This window comes from Macaca thibetana, chromosome 16 (assembly GCF_024542745.1).
Source record: "Macaca thibetana thibetana isolate TM-01 chromosome 16, ASM2454274v1, whole genome shotgun sequence".
Taxonomy (NCBI): Eukaryota; Metazoa; Chordata; class Mammalia; order Primates; family Cercopithecidae; genus Macaca; species Macaca thibetana.
This window is the reverse complement of record NC_065593.1, coordinates 17016142-17038787: the sequence shown is the minus strand read 5'-3', so window position 1 is coordinate 17038787 and position 22646 is coordinate 17016142. Positions and strand designations below refer to the sequence as shown.

At 42.7% G+C, this 22646-nt stretch overlaps 1 protein-coding gene across 2 annotated transcripts in view; it reads right to left on the bottom strand.

The window, feature by feature from the left end:
- Positions 1-22646, bottom strand: part of UBE2G1 (ubiquitin conjugating enzyme E2 G1) — a 103281-nt gene that overhangs the window by 62561 nt on the left and 18074 nt on the right. Inside the window, exon 1 of one of the 2 annotated variants that reach the window (XM_050765492.1) lies at positions 1143-1903. The exons of the other annotated variant lie outside the window; for it this stretch is intronic. Coding sequence (XP_050621449.1) covers positions 1143-1356 — 214 coding nt within the window. The 5' untranslated portion in view covers positions 1357-1903. Of the gene's footprint in view, positions 1-1142; positions 1904-22646 lie in introns of those variants that run through there. 2 annotated transcript variants of the gene reach the window in all.

Here is a 22646-nt window from a genome sequence, read left to right as displayed (position 1 = left end):
TAAGTGAAATAAGCCAGATACAAAAGGATAAATATTGTATGATTCCACTTACATGAAAATACCTTGTGGCCAGGCATGGTGGCTCACACCTGTAATCCCAGCACTTGGGAGGCCAAGGCGGGTGGATCACCTGAGGTCAGAAGTTTGAAACCAGCCAGGCCAACATGGCGAAACCACGTCTCTACTAAAATACAAAAATTGACCGGGTGCGGTGGCTCACACCTGTAATCTCAGCACTTTGGGAGGCCGAGGCAGGTGGATCACCTCAGGTCAGGAGTTCAAGGCCAGCCTGACCAACATGGCCAAGCCCTGTCTCTACTAAAAATACAAAATTAGCCAGGCATGTCTATTACAGGCTCATGTCTGTAATCCCAGCTACTCGGGAGGCCGAGGCAGGGAGAATCACTTCAACCCAGGAGGCAGAGGTTGCAGTGAGCCAAGATCACGCCATTGCACTCCAGCCTGGGTGACAGAGCAAGACTCTGTCTCAAAAAACAAAACAAAACAAAACAAACAAACAAAAAAAAACTAGCCAGGCATAGTAGCGGGCACCCCTGATCCGGCCACTTGGGAGGCTGAGTCAGGAGATTCACTTAGAACCGGGAACAAGAAGTCGTAGTGAGCCAAGATCGCGCCACTGCGCTCCAGCCCGGGAAACAGAGTGAGACTCTGTCGCAATTAAAAAAAAAAAGAAAGAAAGAAAGAAAGAAAAAGAAAATACCTTGAGAAGTTAAATTCAGAGACAGAAAATAGAATGGGGGTTGCCAGGGGCTGGGGATAAAGAGGGATGAGGAATTACCGGTTTGTATGTTTGTTTATTAATAGTTAAGTGCAGTAGTGAGAAGGGGGGAAGAGTACAATGGAGGAGTTAAAAAGTCCGATATACAAATCTGAAGTGTGGGACACATCAAATGGAAGCCAAGCATATTCCCACCTCCTTGTGTGGCAGATCCTAAAATATAGATGGACTGTGTCATTACTCTGAATCACCCTCAAGCCTTCGATGCGGCCCACACCCAAAGAAGGCACCATTAATAATCTACCATGTACTTAAGATTCCTCCCAATACAGTACTCAGCAGCCACACCCGCCAAATAAATCCATGATGAGACATCTGCCATCCTTGCCTTAATATAACTGACCTCTGAGAACAAATCTGCCCTCCTCTTCCTTCTGCAGGAACCCTTTCTCCTTTCCTTTCTGTAGAGTTTCTCCTATGACAGGCCCATTTTGGCCCATGTGCAGTGCAAGTAGGCCGATACGCTCAGTCTCACTGTTAAAGAAACAGATAGTAGAAATAACTCCGAACTTCTTAGTTTTGGAAAGAATATCAAATTCCACCAAGTTGCAAGTCATTATTTTACAGAATGGAAACTTAAGCCTTGACTAGAATGATGGTTAATCTGGTTCTCCCAGCAGAGAACCCATATATTAAGATAAACTAGTCTGGCTCTCTTTAAAAATTAAGTGAACAAAATGAGAAATGCTTTTCACAAGTTAATTTTTAAAGTAAATGTACACGGTGTATATTATTTTATGATGTCTAAAATATCAACATATTGGATTTTTTGCAAAAGCCCTTTACTACCTATGCATACAAAAAAAAGTTCTTCCCTTGGGTGATTTAATAGACCTAGTAAATGTCAGATAACTTAAATATTTTGGCTAACAAGAGATACAATAAAGTCTATGATTCTGATCTGAATTCATTGCCCTATACCCTGACTACTGCAGAGAACGCAATAAAGTAAGAGGATGCTGTCACGCTTGCTTCTTAGCTTCTTTTGCATTCCTCTGTATCTTATTCCATTTACGACAATTTATCTGCATGACATACCAAGAACCCATAAAATAACCCTGAAATTATTTATACATTTATTCAAACTTATAAAAGAAACCTAAGCACATAGAAAATTGGAATTCATCTAAAATTTTTTCAAAATTAAATTAGGAAATTATGTGACTACCACTTGATGGGCTTCTGTGCTGCATTAAAAAATGACAATGGCGGCCTGGTGTGGTGGCTCACACCTGTAATCCCAGCACTTACGGAGGCGGAGGCAGGTGGATTGCCTGAGCTCAGGAGTTCAAGACCAGCCTGGGCAACATGGTGAAACCCCGTCTCTACAAAAATACAAAAAATTAATCAGGCGTGGTGGCGTGTGCCTGTAGTCCCAGCTACTCTGGAGGCTGAGGCAGGAGAATTGCTCGAACCCGGGAGGCAGAGGTGGGAAAAAAATACACCAAAACCATACATTATTGTATTCAGGTGAAATGAGACTGAGGCTGGGCACACCAGCTCACACCTGTAATCCCAGCACTTTGAGAGGCTGAGTTGAGTGGATCGCTTTAACCCAAGAGTTCGAGACCAGTCTGGGACCAGTTCTGAGCCCAGGAGTTCGAATCAAGTGGATCACTTGAACCTGGGAATTTAAGACCAGTCTCGGCAACATGGCTAAACCCAGTCTCTACAAAAAACTTTTCAAAAAAAATTAGCCGGGGCTGGGTGCAGTGGCTCACGCCTGTAATCCCAGCACTTTGGGAGGCTGAGGTGAGTGGAGCACCTGAGGTCAGGAGTTCGAGACCAGCCTGGCCAACATGGTGAAACAAACCCCCCCATCTCTACTAAAAATACAAAAATTAGCTGGGTGTGGTGGTGCGTGCCTGTGGTCTCAGCTACTCAGGAAGCTGAGGCAGGAGAGTCGCTTGAACACGGGAGGCGGAGGTTGCAGTGAGCCACGATCACACCACTGCACTCTAGCCTGGTGACAGAGCGAGATTCCGTCTCAAAAAAAAAAAAAATTAGCTGGGCATGATGGCATGTGCCTGTGGTCTCAATTAATAGGGAGGCTGAGGCAGATGGATTGCTTGACCCTGGGAGGTAGAGGCTGTAGTGAGCTCAGATGGTACCACTGCACTCCAGCCTGGGCGAATGAGACTCCCTCTCAAAAAAAAAAAAAAGACTGAGACTCTTCTTTCTACTATTAATCAACTTCTTAGAAGATACTATTTCCATAATTTGAGGACTTTAATGTATTTAAAATGTAAGACATTTTTGTGGTTGATTAAGGATTTCAACCACGACTGAAATCAGGGTTGTCTTCAAAGTAATACTGAAGTATCTTTTGTAGCCAATTCATACACCATCTCTCTCTTCCCAATATAACTTTTTCTTACTATCCTGACTAGTCCATTGCCATCAGGCTTGTTTAAAGGTATGCTTTTTTTCCCTTAAGATTTATAGTAATGTCAGTAAGGCTCTCTTAGACTAAAACTAAATAAGGACTAAACTATCACCAGTAGCAATTCCTAATGGAATTAAGCCAAATATTGGGCAATTCCCTGATGACAATTCATGACTCACTGGAAGAACGCTTAAGTATCATGCTCTCTGAGTGGAAAGACTAGTTTAGCTCGACTACCCAGAGCAATGAGTTACGTCTCATGAGTCTACAATGTTTTACATGTATGAAGTACACTCATGGAAGTGTCTAACAATTTAACACCTTCTACGGTATGAGGCAACAGGAAACATGAAGACAGCAACAATCGAAAATCTAAATGACAGCAGATTTCTAACACAAGCCAAAGCCCAACTGTTTCTAGATCAACTGTTGCCAAGTTTCTCCCAGGCACTTTTCCATACCCCACTCCAAATTCAAAGCTATCTTCAAATTTTTCACAGTCTTACTTGATTTTAGGAATGGGAAACATTAGTCTAAGTGTCAAAAAAATAAATGGAAAGCCTACTTAATTGGATGATTTAAAAAAATAAAATTTCGGCCAGACGCAGTGGCTCACGCCTGTTATCCCAGCACTTTGGGAGGCCGAGGTGGAAGGATCACCTGAGGTCAGGAGTTCGAGACCAGCCTGGCCAATGTGGTGAAACACGGTCTCTACTGAAAACACAAAAATTAGCCGGGTGTGGTGGCACAAGCCTGTAATCCCAGCTACTTGGGAGGCTGAGTCAGGAGAATTGCTTGAACCTGGGAGGCAGAGGTTGCAGTGAGCCAAGATAGCACCATTGCACTCCAGCCTGGACAACAAGAGTGAAAATCCATCTCAAAAAAATAAATACCATTCATTCATTCATTCATTCGAGACAGGGTTTCACCATGTTGGCCAGACTGGTTTCCAACTCCTGACCTCAAGAGATCTACCCACCTTGGCCTCTCAAAGTGCTAGGATTACAGGCATGATGAGCCACTGTGCCCTGCCCCCAAAAAAAAAATTTCTAAATGCCAAAATAGTCATGAAAAATTAAAAGGCAAATAATTGCTCACATAAACCTTTCACACACACACACACAAATTCAAAACTGTCAAGGTGTTCACCTTTCTCGGGAATTTTTAAAATAATTCTTTTTACCTAGCAGAATCAAACATTTTTTTAAAGTTCCTGGTGGTATTAAGAACACAATAAAAAGTGGCACTTTGATACAGTTAATAGTGGAAATACAAATTAGCAAAGCCTTTCTAGAAGGCAATCAGTAATATTTATGAAGAACCTCAAAAATATTTATTTTCCTTGACTAAGAAATGAACAGAAATTTATCTGAAGAGAAATAATCAAGGATTATGTATAAATGTTTTCATAAGGAAAATCCACAGAAGCATTAGTTATAATTTAAGTGGTTTACAATTATAATTTGAAAACCCAGAAGTCAAGATGTGGGGAATATGATAGTACCAGCATATGCAAGAATGCTCTGCATCTATTTAAAACACTTTAAAAGAGCATTTCAGGACATGGGGAAATATTCACAATTTTTTAAAAGATAAGATATTCTAAATATATCTAACTCTTAAAACACATACACTACACACTTTTGACAACAAAAAGCTTTGGCCGAATCTTGTCTTCTAGTTTAAGGTGTCAGTGTGGGCACATGTGCTCATCTCTTCTCCCTCCTAAGAAGTTAAATAAATTTTTCTAAAGAAATTTAAAAATAACTTTTTAATGTAAAATATTTATTAAAAAGACCAGGTGGATTGCCCATGGCTCTGAAAGATGAAGACGATGGAAGAACGTGAACTGAGCGAGCAGAGTGGAGGGAGCAGAGAGCAGAATACTCACAGAGGAGCTGCGGCGAAGGAGGAAGGCTAATCTTCTGGGCAGAACCCCAGAGAGGCGCCAGTTCAGTGACCGTCGTACGAGGAAGGTCAGTAGTGAGAAGTGGGACTGAAAACATCTGCCATAGCAAGAAGTCAACAGAGAATGTCTACAGCTGATAAACCAAAAAATAAACACTATAAATATATTATTCAGAAGCATGGAGTTAAGCCCCCAGGAGATTTGAACCTGAAAGGTTTTAAAAGCACTTGCCTCTGGGGAATTCTTCATTATCCTTCACTGAATGCATTGTTCACTGTTAGGCCTCTAGAATCACTGCTATTTGATTATTTGGGTTTTTTAAAGCTAAGTATATACACATATATATAATGTTGATTTTTTTTTTTTTTTTTTTGAGACGGAGTCTCGCTCTGTCGCCCAGGCTGGAGTGCAGTGGCCGGATCTCAGCTCACTGCAAGCTCCGCCTCCCGGGTTCACGCCATTCTCCTGCCTCAGCCTCCCGAGTAGCTGGGACTACAGGCGCCTGCCACCTCGCCCGGCTAAGTTTTTGTATTTTTAGTAGAGACGGGGTTTCACTGTGTTACCCAGGATGGTCTCGATCTCCTGACCTCGTGATCCGCCCGTCTCGGCCTCCCAAAGTGCTGGGATTACAGGCTTGAGCCACCGCGCCCGGCCTATAATGTTGATTTTTAAGTTTTTATTCTTTTTTTTTATTTTACATTGTGTTCACTTTGCTTTCATACACAAACCTCAATTTTACTTCTTGTCCACTAAGTCAGAGGCTATATCCTATCTGGCAGTATTTTTCAACCTTAAGTCACACAGTCATGAAACAGATCTAGTGGGACATAACCAGCACCTATTTTTCCTAACGGAAATGAAAAATAAAATAGGGATATTGTTGGTGAAGCTTTCATTTCAGCCATAAACGTTTAATAAAATACGTGTGCTGGGGTACTATGGAAAATACCTTCCCTATTGTATCTACTCTCAACCCAGCAGGCAGAAGTAACCCTGGAAAAACGTGAGTCACGTCATGTCACTATACCAACGGCTTCCCATTCTCACTCAGAGTAGTGGCCTGTATGGTGGCCTATAGGGTCCTTCAGAATTAACCAGCATCTCTCTCCAACCTTCAGCTAACTGCTCTGCCACCTCCCTCCAGCATTCAGGTCAGCCCCCTTTCAGGGCCTTTGTGCTTGCTGTACCTAACCTCTACATGATTCACTCCTTTACCTGAGTTCCTCGGTCCACTGTCACCCTATTTTTAATGAAACCCCACCCCCTTACACACTCCTTATTTTATCTTCTTTGCCTGTTCTAGTTTCCACACAGCACTCTACACTTTCTATTAATTCTTCTCTCTCCTACCCTGACTACAATGCAAGCTCTATAAGAACAAGGGTTTTCGTTTATTTACTGATATAGCCCCAGGACCTGTGACAGTCTCTGGCAGTAAATATTTGCCCAATAAATGAATTACTTAAAAGTATGTATCACTTTAGGAAAAAGCCATGTCACTGGCAGTGAAACACAACAATCCTTAAGTTTGGAACACAAGAAATTTGGATAACAATTTTGATGGTTGAGGATAAGCTACAATTCAGACACTAGACCGTAAATTCCACCTATCGCAATATTGAGTAAGTTGCTGGCATACTCTAAATGTGCAAGTCTACTGAAATAACCTTTGTTAACATCAAAAGTAATGTAAAGAATGTTTGTATCTCAGCCATCATTTCAAAAAAAGGAAGAGAAGAAAAAAACTTACGGGAGAGCCTGTTCTCCAAACAGCTAAACTATTTAAAATGTAAAAGACGGGCTGGGCGCAGTGGCTCATGTCTGTAATCCCAGCACTTCGGGAGGCCGAGGCAGGCAGATCACCTGATCTCACGAGTTCGAGACCAGCCTGGCCAACATGGTGAAACCCCATCTCTACTAAAAATACAAAAATCAGCTGGGTGCTAGCCAGGTGTGATGGCTCACACCTGTAATCCCAGCACTTTGGGAGGCTGAGGCAGGCGGATCACGGGGTCAGGAGATCGAGACCATCCTGGCTAACACAGTGAAACCTTGTCTCTACTAAAAATACTAAAAATTAGCCAAGTGTGGTGGCATGCACCTGTGGTCCCAGCTACTCGGGAAGCAGAGGCAGGAGAATCTCTTGAACCCAGGAGGCAGAGGTTGCAGTGAGCTGAGATCGTGCCACTGCACTCCAGCCTGGGTGACAGAGACTCTGTTTCAAAAAAAAAAAAATTAAAAGACTTACACCTTTTGCATAAATCGCAGTGAAAGTCTCACTTAGTAACCACAAGTTGCACACGTTCACAATTTTCACTATTCCCTTCAGCCCTGAATGAAGACCAGGGGGCTTATCACTGATCACCTTCATTTCTTCAGAATAAAACAAAGAGGCAACTGGCATTCACGAGAAAATCACATAGCAGGTCTTGAATTGTGGCACATGAATGGCAGAACATAATTTCCATGAAATTTTTTTTTTTTTTTTTTGGACAGGGTCTCACTCTGTTGCCCAGGCTGGAGTACAATGGCATGATCATGGCTCACTGCAGCCTAGGCTCCTAGGCTCAAGCCATCCACCTGCCTTGGCCTTCTAAAGTGCTGGGATTACAGGCATAAGCCACTACGCAAGGCACATTTCCATTATATTTTTCTAGTATATTTTGTAACTCACTGAATGAAAAAAAAATCTTCAATAGATTTTCAATGACAGGGGAAAAAGTCATTGAACACTTCTCCCTCATAAACAAAAACACATAGCAAAATCAGATTTCTACTGTATACAAAAGTTTATCCAACTGCAAAAAACAGTATATCTAAGCCTGCAAATAATGGCTTTTCTATATTTCATGCCATTAATAAAACTCAAGACTTGATAAAACCATTTTACTCATCACTTCTTAGAGAGTAAATTTTAATATTAGCCACTGTGTAACTGGTTTTAACCCATCTGCTCAAAAACAATGTGGTTTTACCTGTTTGTTTGTTTTTGAGAGGGAGTCTCTGTCGCCCAAGCTGGAGTGCAGTGGCACAATCTCAGCTCACGGAAACTTCTGCCTCCCCAGTTCAAACGATTCTCCTGCCTCAGCCTCCCGAGTAGCTAGGATTACAGGCGCCCACCACCACGCCCGGCTAATTTTTGTATTTTTAGTAGAGATGGGTTTCACCATGTTGGCCAGGCTGGTCTCGAACTCCTGACCTCAAGTGATCCACCTGCCTCAGCATCCCAAAGTGCTGGGATGACAGGTGGTTTTACCTGTTTCACTGTTAAGTAAAAGCTTTTTTAAAAAGAGGGAAATAAATGAGACAAGTTGAAAGAACAACTCACAGACATAAATATATAAAATTGAATGAAGTACTGAAGCCACTGGCAAAATGAAAACCACATCACATATAGGAAGTAGTCAACCTGATACTGATGAAAACATGGTATCAAACAAAATCTCAAGAAAATTACATCGAGCACAGCAGAAAAGAACAAAGAAGCATTTAGAAAACTAATGAAATGGAAGACAGGAAATAAAGACAAACTATCGTAAAACTGATGTTTCTTGAGTAAAGAAAAATAAAAATGAATCATATTAAAAGGTATATAAAAAAATATTCCTGAATCTGCAGTTTGAATGGCTTACCATTTAACAGGAAAATGTAATAGAGAATCACACCAAGACCGAGTTATATCCTGATGAAGTTACTGAACTTCAAGGATAAAGAAAGAATTCTAGCAATACTCAGGCAGAAGTAGGTCACCTACAAAGGGAAAAAAACAGTCAGGCTGGCCCAGACTTTTCTAGAGTAACCCTAGATGCCAGAAGATAATGGAACAGTGTCTGCTGGGTATTAAGGGAAAGGGAAATGTAGCCCAAAAATTCTGTAACCAGCCAAAACATCATTTTGCTTGTGAAAGCCACTAACAGACATTTTTAAACATAAGAGCACTCAACCACTCCTGAAAAAACTATTTGATAAACACAATAGATTTAAATATATTAAAGCTATAGCTTTATAATACCCACAGAACTACAAACTACCATGTTTATTCTAAGATGTACCTTTTTCACATTTGTCTATCTGAAATCAGCATGCATATTTCAATCAATGGAATGTCATACTTTGACAGCATTTAACTGTATTAATGGTATACAAAATAATGAAGCACACAACCACCAATGGTATCTGAGACATAACGAAATACAGTATATAAGAGAGAAGGAAAAGCAAATAAAGAAAACCATGTAGTTTAAAAGAAGAAAACTAGGCCAGAGGCTGTAGCTCACCCCTGTAATCCCAGCACTTTGGAAGGCCGAGGCGGGCAGATCACTTGAGGTCAGGAGTTCAAGACCAGCCTGGCCAACATGATGAAACCCGGTCTCTACTAAAAATACAAAAAATTAGCTGGGCATGGTGGTAGGCGCCTGTAGTCTCAGCTACTCGGGAGGCTGAGGCAGGAGAATCACTTGAACCCCGGAGACGGAGGTTACAGTGAGCCCGAGATCACGCCACTGCACTCCAGCCTGGGCAACAGAGCTAGACTCTGCCTCAAAAAAAAAAGAAAAGAAAAGAAAGAAAACCAAAAGCGAACTATAGATGACAACAAAACAAATACACTAATATTATATAAGCAAAGCAAAATATGCAACATTAATGTAAATGATTAAAAGCATCTCAAATTGAGTCAAGACTAACCTTGATCCAACTACAAGGGTCTACAAGACACAAACCTAAAATAGAGACTTTGATAAGTTAAAAGTAAAAGGTTAGATAAAAGTATATCTAGCAAGTATAAACACCCTTTTAAAACCAGTTGAATTCAAACTGAAAAATTAAAGGAGGCAGAAAAGGGTCATTTCTTATAATGATCAAGATTACAATCTATAAAGATATGTTATAAAACTATATACACCAAAATCTTCATAATACATAGTTAGAACAAAAACTTCTTTTTTTTTTTTTGAGACGGGGTCTTGCTCTGTCGCCCAGGCTCGAGTACAATGGTGTGAGGCTCACTGCAACCTCCGCCTCCCGGGTTCAAGGGATTCTCCTGCCTCAGCCTCCAGAGTAGCTAGGATTACAGGCATGCACCACCACACCCAGCTAATTTCTGTATTTTTAGTAGAGGCGACGTTTCACCATTTTGGCCAGGCTGGGATTACATGTGAGCCACTGCGCCTGGCCAGAACAAAAATTTTAAAGAAATATAAGAAAAATCTTTAGGCAGAAGTAAGAATATAAGAGGATTACCATTTCCTGAAAGATCAAATACATAAACGACAAAATGGCTGAACATATGAAAGAATGAGATCAAGTCTCTATGCAACAGTTATAAAAACTGATCATCTATTTAGGCCATTAACACCTCAAACATTTCAAGAAAGCAGAAATAGTCTATACCACAATCTGAGAATTAAACAATGAAGTTACTCCCCTTAATGCAGTAGACTTGACAGTTATGTACTGTCTCTCCTTAAATTACTTCAAGTAATTGAATGGAGTAATGTAAATCAAAATCAATAGAGATTACCTAGAAAATAATAATGATAAAAACTGCCCATATAAAAATCTCTGATACGACTGGGCCCAGTGGCTCATGCCTGTAATCTCAGCACTTTGGGAGGCTGAGGCAGGCAGACTGCTTGAGCTCAGGAGTTCAAGACCAGCCTGGGCAATATGGCAAAACCCTGTCTCTACAAACAATAAAAAAAAGTTAGGGGGGCATCCTGGCGCATGCCTGTAGTCCTAGCTACTTGAGAGGTTAAGGTGGGAGGATCCCTTGAGCCCAGGAGGTCAAGGCTGTAATCAGTTGTGTTCACACCACTATACTCTAATCTGTGTAACAGCAGGAGACATTGTCTCAAAAAAAAAGAAAGAAAGAAAGAAAAGGAAAAAGAAAGTGGGCACAGTGGCTCACGTCTGTAATCTCAGCACTTTGGGAGGTTGAGACAGGTGGATCACCTGATGTCAGGGGTTCGAAACCAGCCTGGTCAACATAGTGAAACCCTGACTCTACTAAAAATACAAAATTAGCCGGGCGTGGTGGCGCATGCCTGTAATCCCAGCTACTCGGGAGGCTGAGGCAGGAGAGTCGTTTGAACCCGGGAAGTGGAGGTTGCAGTGAGCCGAGATCACGCCATTGCACTCCAGCCTGGGCAACAAGAATGAAACTCCGTCTCAAAAAAAAAAAAGAAAGAAAGAAAGAGAAAAAACCTTTGGTACACTAATAAAGTTATACTCAGAGGAAGAGCCACAGCCTAAACACCTTCAACCGAGCAAGAATTAAATGAGCATTCAACTCAAGGTTAAAAAATAAACGTTTAAAAATCAGATAAAGGGAATTCAAAGTTACTCAAGTAAGAGAACAGAAGCCTGCAGAATTAATTCTAAAACCTAGGAGCGGCCGGGCACAGTGGCTCATGCCTCTAATCCCAGCACTCTGGGAGGCCGAGGCGGTCAGATCACGAGGTCAGGAGATCAAGACCATCCTGGCTAACACAGTGAAACCCCATCTCTACTATAAATCCAAAAAGTGGCCAGGCATGCTGGCACGTGGCTGTAGTCCCAGCTACTCGGGAGGCTGAGGCAGGAGAATCACTTGAACCTGGGAGGCGGAGGTTGCAGTGAGCTGAGATCGCACCACTGAACTCCAGCCTGGGTGACAGAGTGAGACTCCATCTCAAAAAAAAAAAAACCTAGGCGCTATATTTTGATGGGAGGGGAAAATAAAACAGACAAACTATTAGCTGGACTAAAACGACAATTATATGAAATGAGGGACTGAAAAGGAAGTAAGATAATAGAGAAGAAATCAAAATAAGCATAAAATACATTTGCAGTAAATCCTAAGCTGCTAAATTTTAAACATAGATACAATGGATGATTTTCTAGGAAAATATAAATTGTCAAAAGCATCTAATAGAATTAGAAAATACTTCAATAACTTCTGAACATTCGCATGAGTTACACAGTTAGCTCCCCACCCACTCCAAATACCAGTCTCAGACATTTTCATAGTAAGTAAAGAGTAATTTCAATTCTCTTATTAAACTATCCTATGAAACAGAAAAGCTTCCCAATTCATTTCCTGAGCCAACTGTGCATACACAGCAGAGTATACTCAATAAAAATTCTAAATTATAACAGCAAACTCTGTATTGTATTTATCTCAGACACTGGTCTAACTAGGCAGTATGCGTGCTTCAACTCATTTACTCTCAAAACAATTTGATGATCTGGAGTGGGAGTCAAAATATTTAACTCCTGGCCTCAGCCTCCCAAAGTGCTAGGATTACAGGTGTGAGTCACCGCACCCAGCTGAGAGTTTTTTTCATATGGAGTTTCACTCTTGTTGCCCAGGCTGGAGTGCAGTGGCATGATCTCGGCTCACTGCAACCTCCAACTCCCGGGTTCAAGTGATTCTCCTGCCTCAGCCTCCCGAGTAGCTGGGATTACAGGCACCTGCCACCACAGCCAGCTAATTTTTTGTATTTAGTAGAGGTGGGGTTTCAGCATGTTGGCCAGGCTGGTCTTGAACTCCTGACCTCAGATGATCCACCTGCCTTGGCCTCCCAAAGTGCTGGGATTGCAGGCATGAGCCATCACACCTGGTCCAAGCTCTTAACTCATTCTTAACTCTTTTGGGCAGATCACCTGAGGTTGGGAGTTTGAGACCAGCCTGACCAACATGGAGAAACCACACCTCTATTAAAAATACAAAATTAGCCAGGCGTGGTGGAGCACGCCTGTAATCCCAGCTACTCGGGAGGCTGAGGCAGCAGAATCACTTGAACCCGGGAGGTGGAGGTTGTGGTGAGCCGAGATCATGCCATTGCGCTCCAGCCTGGGCAACAAGAGCAAAACTGCGTCTCAAAAAAAAAAAAAGCCAAAGCCAAATTTTCTTAAAATAACAATAAAATTTATTCCTTCTCTCTTTTCCTTTTTCTTTTCTTTTCCTTCTTTTAATGGAGTCTCACTTCTCTCCGCCTGGGGTTACACAGGCTGGAGTGCAGTGGTGCAGTCATATAGCTCACTGCAGCCCTGAGCTCAAGCTATCCTCTCACCTCAGCTTCCTGATTAGCTGGCAACACAGGTGCATGTGGCTATTTTTTTTTAACTGTTGGTACAAACAGGGTCTCCCCTATGTTGCCCAGACTGGTCTCAAATTCCTGGGCTCAAGTGATCTCATACTTTGGCCTCCCAAAATGTTGGGGTAACAGGCATGAGCCACCATGCCCAACCTAATAAAACTTCTTTATATCCCCTCTTTCATTCTTCCATCCTCCATCTTGCCCTAAACTGATACTGAGGTTCTGATGTTCTTAGAGAACATATCTACTGAATTTTCAAAATAGGAATATACTTAAATCCAGTGAGAGTTTTGAGTAGATTTTCCAGGTACCTCTTGGTTCCAACTCTCCTTCTAATGTTCCCACTTTATCTGCACTAACTTTACAACTGGTCCTAAAACTACAATTACGTATATATGGATACGTGATTTCTTTACTACTTCTGTTCTAACCAAAATGAAAACAAATCCCCTTTTCCATCAGACAATGTTACAACTTTACTAAAGGAATTTTTACCCACATGATACGGTTTGGCTGTGTTCCTGCCCAAAATCTCATCTTGAAATGTAATCCTAAATGTAATCCCCACACGTTGAGGGGGGGAAACCTCATGGGCTGTGATTAGATCATGGGGGCGTTCACCCATGCTAGTCTCGTGATAGTGCGTTCTCGCGAGATCTGATGTTATAAAGGGGCTTTTCCCCGCTTCACATTGCACCTCTCTGTCCTGCCGCCATGTTGAGCACGGATGTTTGCTTCCCTTTCTGCCTTGATTTTAAGTTTCCTGAGGCCTCCCCAGCCATGCAGAACTGTGAGTGAATTAAACCTCTTTCCTTTATAAATTATCCAGTCTCGGGCAATTCTTTACAGTAACATGAGAACGAACTAATAACCAACATACTATTTATTTTTTATTTTTTTCTTAAATAGAGATGGGGGTCTCACAGTGTTCACCAGGCTGGTCTTAAACTCCTGGTCTCAAGTGACCCTCCCATTTCGGCCTTCCACACCCGGCCCCTTTATTCACATATTTAAAAAAACAAAAACAAAAAAATCACCTTCAATACCGTAACATGAACATAACAAAATTACAATGTTTCTGATTAGAACTACGAAAATCTTGTCTTTCCAGGGTGAGTTTCAAGTTGATATTCTGTGTGAGTAGCACCTTTGGTGCCCAGTGCCTTTACAAAAAAAAAAAAAGATGGCAACTAGAAATTACTGACTGAGCCATCTGGCTCAAATGAAAAGCCAGTATTTTCAGAGTATTAGTCACACACTGAAAGAAGCTGGTCATGTAAATCACATTGTAACTTTATAAATATTACAAACTTAACAATTTGTCAACACTTACTGAGTACTACTATGTTCTGTAATCATCCCTTTATAAGTATTAAACTTAATACTCACAAAAATAATGAGATAAGTATGAAAATGTTCCCCATTTTACCCAGACGTATCTTCTAACCTGAATCTCTGCCGATGTATTTACTTTTCTACCTTCTCTCATGTTTCTCTGGATCAACTGCCCTTGCTCCTAATAAGGCTTCCAAACTGACCAGTAATTAGATCTCATCTCATTCTCCCCACTCAGATGTCCTCAAAGACACTGCTCCAGAAATTCCTACCCTCTCCTGTGTCATCAGTTCTTCTCTCTACTAAATTCAATCCCATCAGCATCAAGCATGCTACTAGCAGTTCTCCAACCTTTACACACACACACACACGCAGATGCACACACACACAAATGAAGCCCACAAGTCCTCCAGTTACTGCACCATTTCTCAACACCCCTTTACAGTACAACTTTAAGAGTTGTCTTCATTCCTTATCTCCACTTGCTCTCCTTCCATTCTCTCAGGCTCATACCAATCCATCCAGTGCAACTGCCTTTCTCAAAGTACCATTCACCTCTAGTGGTCACTCATCCGTCCTTATCTTATCCAAACTCTTTTTTGACACAGCTGATCTCTCTTCCCTTGAAGCTTTCTTCACTTGGCTTACAGGCCATGGCATTCTGGATTGCCTCCTCTCACACCTCACTGATGCCACTGACACTCCTTCACTAGCTTCTGGTTATTTATCTGGCTTCTCAGTGCCAGTGTGTCCCAAGACTTAGTCCTCAATCTTCTTCACCTATCTACCTTTACTCCCTTATTGAGCCCATCCAACTTCATGGTTTATATGCAATCCATATGCTAACAATTTCCCACTTTATATCTCTAAGCCAAACCTCCTCACTGAATTCCAGATCAAATACAGTAAGCTGCCTATGTGACTTCTCTACTTCCATGTCTAACAGGCGAATCAAAAGTAGCAAATTCAAAACTGAGCCGCTGGTAATCTTTCCTTCTTGTCCTGCAGTCTTTCTTTTCCATTTCAGTTAATGTCAACTCCATCCTTTCAGGTGTTGAGGCCAAAAACCTGAACTCCTGACACACTCTCTCACACAGTCTACCCTTGACACACTCTCTCACACACTCTACCCTTGACACACTCTCTCACACACTCTACCCTTCACACTCCCTCACACACTCTACCCTCCAAATATTGTGTTCCTTCTAAGCCAGGCGCAGTAGCTCATACCTGTAATCCCAGCATTTTAGGAGGCCAGGCTGGGCAACAAAGTGAGACCCCATTTCTACAAAAAATATTAAAAAGTAGTCAGGTACAGTGGTGCATGCCTATAGTCCCAGCTACTGGGGAAGCTGAGGCTTGAGCCCAGGGGTTCGAAGCTGCGGTGAGCCATGATTGTGCCACTGAACTCCTGCTGGGCAACAAACCGAGATTCTGTCTCAAAGAAAAGGAAAAGAATTCTATTCCACCAGCAAATTCCAACAGCTCTATTTAGGAAATATACCCAAGAATCGAACCACTTTGTCCTCGGCTCCAATACAGGTCCAAGCTAGTATCATGTCTCATCTGACTCTCCGTGCAGTCTATATTCTCAGCATAGCAAGCCAAGAATGATCTCATTAAAATGTAAATCAGGTCATATCACTCCAGTGCTGAAAAACCTCACGGCTACCTCCCTCTGAGTAAAAGCCTAAATCCTTACCTGTCAAAAACCACACAGCCTCCCCTCCACACCCTTTGCTGCTACTCTGACCCTGCCAGGCCTCTCTCCCACCACAGCGCCCCTGTACTGTTCCTCACTTGGCCTGGAAAGCTCTTCAAGACCTCAATGCTCCACCCTCAACTTTTCATTCCCTTTTCCCGCTTTATTTTCTCTCCAGGGCACTACCTAATACACCACATTTTTAACTTAATTATCTAGTTTAGCATCTGTCTTCCCACACTAACTGCAAAACTTTGGGTTTTTTTTGTTTTTTGTTTTTTTTTTTTGAGACGGAGTCTGGCTCTGTCGCCCAGGCTGGAGTGCAGTGGCGGGATCTCAGCTCACTGCAAGCTCCGCCTCCCGGGTTCCCGCCATTCTCCTGTCTCAGCCTCCCGAGTAGCTGGGACTACAGGCGCCCGCCACCTTGCCCGGCTAGTTTTTTTTGTATTTTTTAGTAGAGACGGGGTTTCACCGTGTTAGCCAGGATGGTCTCGATCTCCTGACCTCGTGATCCGCCCGTCTCGGCCTCCCAAAGTGCTGGGATTATAGGCGTGAGCCACCGCGCCCGGCCTAACTGCAAAACTTTGTACCAGCAAAACTTTTATGTCCTGTTCTTTAATGTACTGCTATGTTTACAAAAGTAGGCACTCAAATATTTGTGAAATGTAGAATTAAATTTGAAGATTACGTGTGATCTGTCAGCACTTTAAATTGAAAGTGCCAATGTAAGGTAATTTTTACATGATCCTATGGCTTAAAGGCTCTAGAATTTTATATTAATAACAAGTCCAGACCAGGCGCGGTGGCTCATGCCTGTAATCCCAGCACTTTGGGAGGCCGAGGTGGGTGGGTCACCTGAGGTGTAGTCCCAGCTACATGGGAGGCTGAGGCAGAAGAATTGCTTGAACCCGGGAGGCGGAGGTTGCAGTGAGCTAAGATCATGCCACTGGACTCCAGCCTGGATGAAGAGTGAGATTCTATCTCAAAAAAACATTTTTTATGTCCAAGCGCTTTTTTCATATATACGAAGGTTGGTTTGGGTGGCATTTCACTATACTCTTCTTCAAACCTTTTTTCAAGAGGAGTGGAAAAATTTACACAGGTAGATTTCTCCTCAGTTGCAACAGATACAAACTCTGGAGACTAAAGCTCTGGGGGTGTTTCTGGAAAAAAATAGCAATGACTATTTGCCAAAAGACAAAAACAGGCAAATACAATGGTACTCCAAAAGGTTTCTAACACAGCACGAAGTCCTTCATTTATTGAAGGAGGAGCCAAGGTTATTCTCAATCGTAAAGCAAGTTCATAGGAGGAATAAATAGTATACTAAGAAAGAAAGCAATCAAGTGTAAGTACTTAGAGCTATTAACACTGAGTGTTACACAAAGTGTGTACCACAAAGAAACTACAATCAAGAAGCCCGGCTTGGTGCGGTGGCTCGCACCTGTAATCCCAGCACTTTGGGAGGCCAAGGCAGGTGGATCACGAGGTCAGGACATTGAGACCATCCTGACTAACATGGTGAAACCCCGTCTCTACTAAAACTATAAAAAATTAATCGGGTATGGGGATGGGCACCTGTAGTGCCAGCTACTCGGGAGGCTGAGGCAGGAAAATCGCTTGAATCCGGGAGGCGGAGGTTGCAGTGAGCCAAGATCATACTGCTGCACTCCAGCCTGGGCAACAAGAGTGAAACTCCGTATGAAAAAAGCTCTCGGCCGGGCGCGGTGGCTCAAGCCTGTAATCCCAGCACTTTGGGAGGCCGAGACGGGCGGATCACGAGGTCAGGAGATCGAGACCATCCTGGCTAACACAATGAAACCCCGTCTCTACTAAAAAATACAAAAAACCAGCCGGGCGAGGTGGCGGGCGCCTGTACTCCCAGCTACTCGGGAGGCTGAGGCAGGAGAATGGCGTGAACCCGGGAGGCGGAGCTTGCAGTGAGCTGAGATCCGGCCACTGCACTCCAGCCTGGGCGACAGAGCGAGACTCCGTCTCAAAAAAAAAAAAAGAAAAAAGAAAAAAGCTCTCAGGCCGGGCGCGGTGGCTCAAGCCTGTAATCCCAGCACTTTGGGAGGCCGAGGCGGGCGGATCACGAGGTCAGGAGATCGAGACCATCCTGGCGAACACGGTGAATTGTGGTACTATTCTCACAATTCTGTATATCTGCCATCCCGTCTCTACTAAAAAATACAAAAAAACTAGCCGGGCGAGGTGGCGGGCGCCTGTAGTCCCAGCTACTCGGGAGGCCGAGGCAGAATGGCGTAAACCCGGGAGGCAGAGCTTGCAGTGAGCTGAGATCCGGCCACTGCACTCCAGCCTGGGCGACAGAGCAAGACTCCGTCTCAAAAAAAAAAAAAAAAAAAAAGCTCTCAGTCAGGTGCGGTGACTCACACCTGTAATCCTAGCACTTTGGGAGGCTGAGGCCAGGAGTTTGAGACTGGCCTGGGCAACACAGTGAGAAACCCCCATCTCTACAAAAAACAAAAATAAAAATTAGCTGGGTGTGGTGGTGCACCATGTGGTGATATAGTCCTAGCTACCTGGGAGGCTGAGGCTGGAGGATCACTTGAGCCCAGGGGTTTGAGGCTGCAGTGAGCTATGACTCTGCCACCTCATTGCAGCCTGGGCTACAGAGTGAGACTCTGTCTCTAAATATATAAAAAATAAAAGGGATGAGAGTTAAGGTATTAAAAAATAAGTATTTTACCTGCCTTCAGAAATTTCCCACAATTCAAAATTCAAAAATGCTTATGTGGCTAAGAAACAAAGAATCAAACTTCAAATTACAAACATAATTACTGAAAATTTTAAATGAGCTTTGTAAATACATTAATCAGAATTAAAAGTCTGATATGATGTCACATTAAAGCAAGAAGCCCAGAAGGGACAAACAGAGTGACAGCACCAAATGGGTGGCCAGAAATACAAGGAAGTCCAAGCCCCTCATGAGCAACTTAGTGTTCATGACTTTTTTCCAACTTTTATTTTAGATTCAGGGAGTTGTTTATTACTTTTTTTGAGGATGTCAAAAAGTCTTCTCTGCAATTTTTAGCCAAAGGTAATATAATAAAGAATCAAATAATATTTCCCACACACGCCTCGAGCAGATTCTAATGGCCTGAAAAGTACAAATGGTGCTCAATTTGAATTTTAAACAATATTATTCCACTTTCATTCTATAAAGAAAATGAAATATAATTTACTCTGAAAGGCACTTTTAAAAATTCAATTCCTGGCTTATTTCCAGTAACTTACAAATATTCCCCATATATTACTTTCATTGATCCCTTTAAAACTTTAAAAATCACACATACATAGGCTGGGCGCGGTGGCTCAAGCCTGTAATCTCAGCACTTTGGGAGGCCGAGACGGGCGGATCACGAGGTCAGGAGATCGAGACCATCCTGGCTAACACGGTGAAACCCCGTCTCTACTAAAAATACAAAAATAAGCCTGGCGAGGTGGCGGGCGCCTGTAGTCCCAGCTGCTCGGGAGGCTGAGGCAGAAGAATTGCGCGAACCCGGGAGGCGGAGCTTGCAGTGAGCGGAGATCTGGCCACTGCACTCCAGCCTGGGCGTCAGAGCGAGACTCCGTCTCAAAAAAAAAAAAAAAAAAAAAAAAAAAATCACATATACAGTAAATAAACCTTCAGTAAAACTATGAAAACAATTACTATTACTTCTAGCAATTACTTATCAAGGCTAGTAAACAGCTACTTAATTGACCATTGAACTTTCTTTAGTCATAGTAACAAGAGATATCTGGTACTCCGCTGCCTTTACTGAAAAAATGTTTACAGACTTAAGACTTGTTTACTCTTCTGATAGTCACCTACTACACAATTCTCATCTTACAAGAGAAGGTCTCTTGTTGATCTTCAGAGCATGAAATCAGAGACAGCTTTAGTATGTAGATCCACAAGTAAAAATAGAACAGATTCCAGGGACTCAAAATGAGAAGGCGGAGGAAGAACAACTCTTATTTAAGAAAACAACCTACAGTTCTATTCAAAATCATAAAATGGATGATTATATTTCATATAATTTGGATACCAAGCGTTGAATAATTCAAGATTGCACTTTTAGAATTCACTTTACCGCCGGGCGCGGTGGCTCAAGCCTGTAATCCCAGCACTTTGGGAGGCCGAGACGGGCGGATCACGAGGTCAGGAGATCGAGACCATCCTGGCTAACACGGTGAAACCCCGTCTCTACTAAAAAAATACAAAAAACTAGCCGGGCGAGGTGGCGAGCGCCTGTAGTCCCAGCTACTCGGGAGGCTGAGGCAGGAGAATGGCGTGAACCCGGGAGGCGGAGCTTGCAGTGAGCTGAGATCCGGCCACTGCACTCCAGCCTGGGCGACAGAGCGAGACTCCGTCTCAAAAAAAAAAAAAAAAATAGAATTCACTTTACCTTGTGATTACTAATAGGATTCTAGCATCTGCTACTGATATTTCAACAATATAGGATTCAGAATTGCTAAACAACTTCCTCTTTATAAAAATGACTAACCTTAAAATACAATCTGATTTTCAACCAGTAATCTGAAGACTAATTTTAACACTCATACTTTCCACCTTCTGAAAGCCTTTTACACTAATTAAACATCAAATGTTAGTACTAATCTAACAATAACCATGCATACCTCACTCAGAGTAAAAGCCTAAATCCTTGCCTGTAAAAACCACAGCCTCCCTTCCCCTTCGCTGCTCCTTATCCAGACTTATACCAAAATAATCCTAAATATGTATTAGACAGCTAATACACTTGGCTCGTATGGTCCTTCACAGTAGATGAGTTTCTGCAGTCTCATCCATACAGCTTACATTTTCTTTCTTTTTTTTTTTTTTTGAGACAGTCTCGTGCTGTTGCCCAGGCTGGAGTACAGTGGCGTGATCTTGGCTCACCACAACGTCCGCCTCCTGGGTTCAAGTGATTCTTCTGCCTCAGCCTCCCGAGTGGCTGGGACTACAGGTGTGCACCATCACACCCGGCTAATTTTTGTATTTTTAGTAGAGACGGGGGTTTCACTATGTTGGCCAGGCTGGTCTCGAACTCCTGACCTGGTGATCCGCCTGCCTTGGCCTCCCAAAGTGCTGGGATTACAGGCGTGAGCCACCGCGCCCAGCTCCAGCTTACATTTTCAATAGAAGTCAGTGAGAACGGTGTGACCCCATATATGTTTTTCTTTAAGGATGGTTTAGAAATAGAAAAACGTTAACAAATTTGGCAATTACTTCAGATCACCTGCCATCATAACTGGCTGCTGTTTGTCATTCACACAACACCAGAACTTAAGACAAATGGAACTGATGTCATCTTGAACTCTTCATTTATTTTGACTGCAATTTCTTTGGAATGGAGGCATTGTTTTTAAGAAAAACATGTCATGTAGTTGTCTAAAAGTAAAACATTTAACTGGCCAGGCGCAGTGGCTCACACCTGTTATCCCAGCACTTTGGGAGGCCAAGGCGGGCAGATTGCAAGGTCAGGAGATTGAGATCATCCTGGCTAACACAGTGAAACCCCGTCTCTACTAAAAATACAAAAAATTAGCCAGGCGTGGTGGTGGGCACCTGTAGTCCCAGCTACTCGGGAGGCTGAGGCAGGAGAATGGCGTGAACCCGGGAGTTGGAGCTTGCAGTGAGCCGAGATCGCGCCACTGCACTCCAGCCTGGGCAACAGAGCGAGGCTCCATCTCAAAAAAAAAAAAAAAAAAAAAACGTTTAACCTCAAATTAAATAAATAAATAAAAGGACACTGTAATATAACATCTTCACAATACCCAAAATGAGTTTCAAAGGCCTGTTACTTATAGCATACCTCCAAAGTGGGAGAGGGGGCCCTCACCATCTTGCTCAGAACTCCTGGAATCAAGGAATCCTCCTGCCTCGGCCTCCCAAAATGCTGGGATTACAGAAATTAAATCACTGCACCCAGCCCTTAAAACTTTTTCGGAATCTTCTTTCTTATACACAAATGAGCAAATTTCTATCTTACATATTATGGCTAATGTAATTAACTTAGAACATTGTCGGCCAGGCGCAGTGACTCACGCCTGTAATCCCAGCACTTTGGGAGGCCGACAAGGGTGGATCACCTGAGGTCAGGAGTTCGGGACGAGCATGGCCAACATGGTGAAACCTTGTCTCTAACAAAAATACAAAAATTAGCCAGTCATGGTGGTGTGCCTGTAATCCCAGCTACTCGGGGGACTAAGGTAGGAGAATTGCTTGAACCTGGGAGGTGGAGGCTGCAGTAAAGCTGACAAGTGTGCCACTGCACTCCAGCCTGGGCAACAGAGCAAGACCCTGTCTCAAAACAAACAAACAAAAAAAGAACAGTGTCAGGGCAGTTAAAACAAGTATCACCTTGAACATTTCAAAATAAATAATAAAGAATTCAGAGAATGTCTGGCTCTGAACAGTGTCA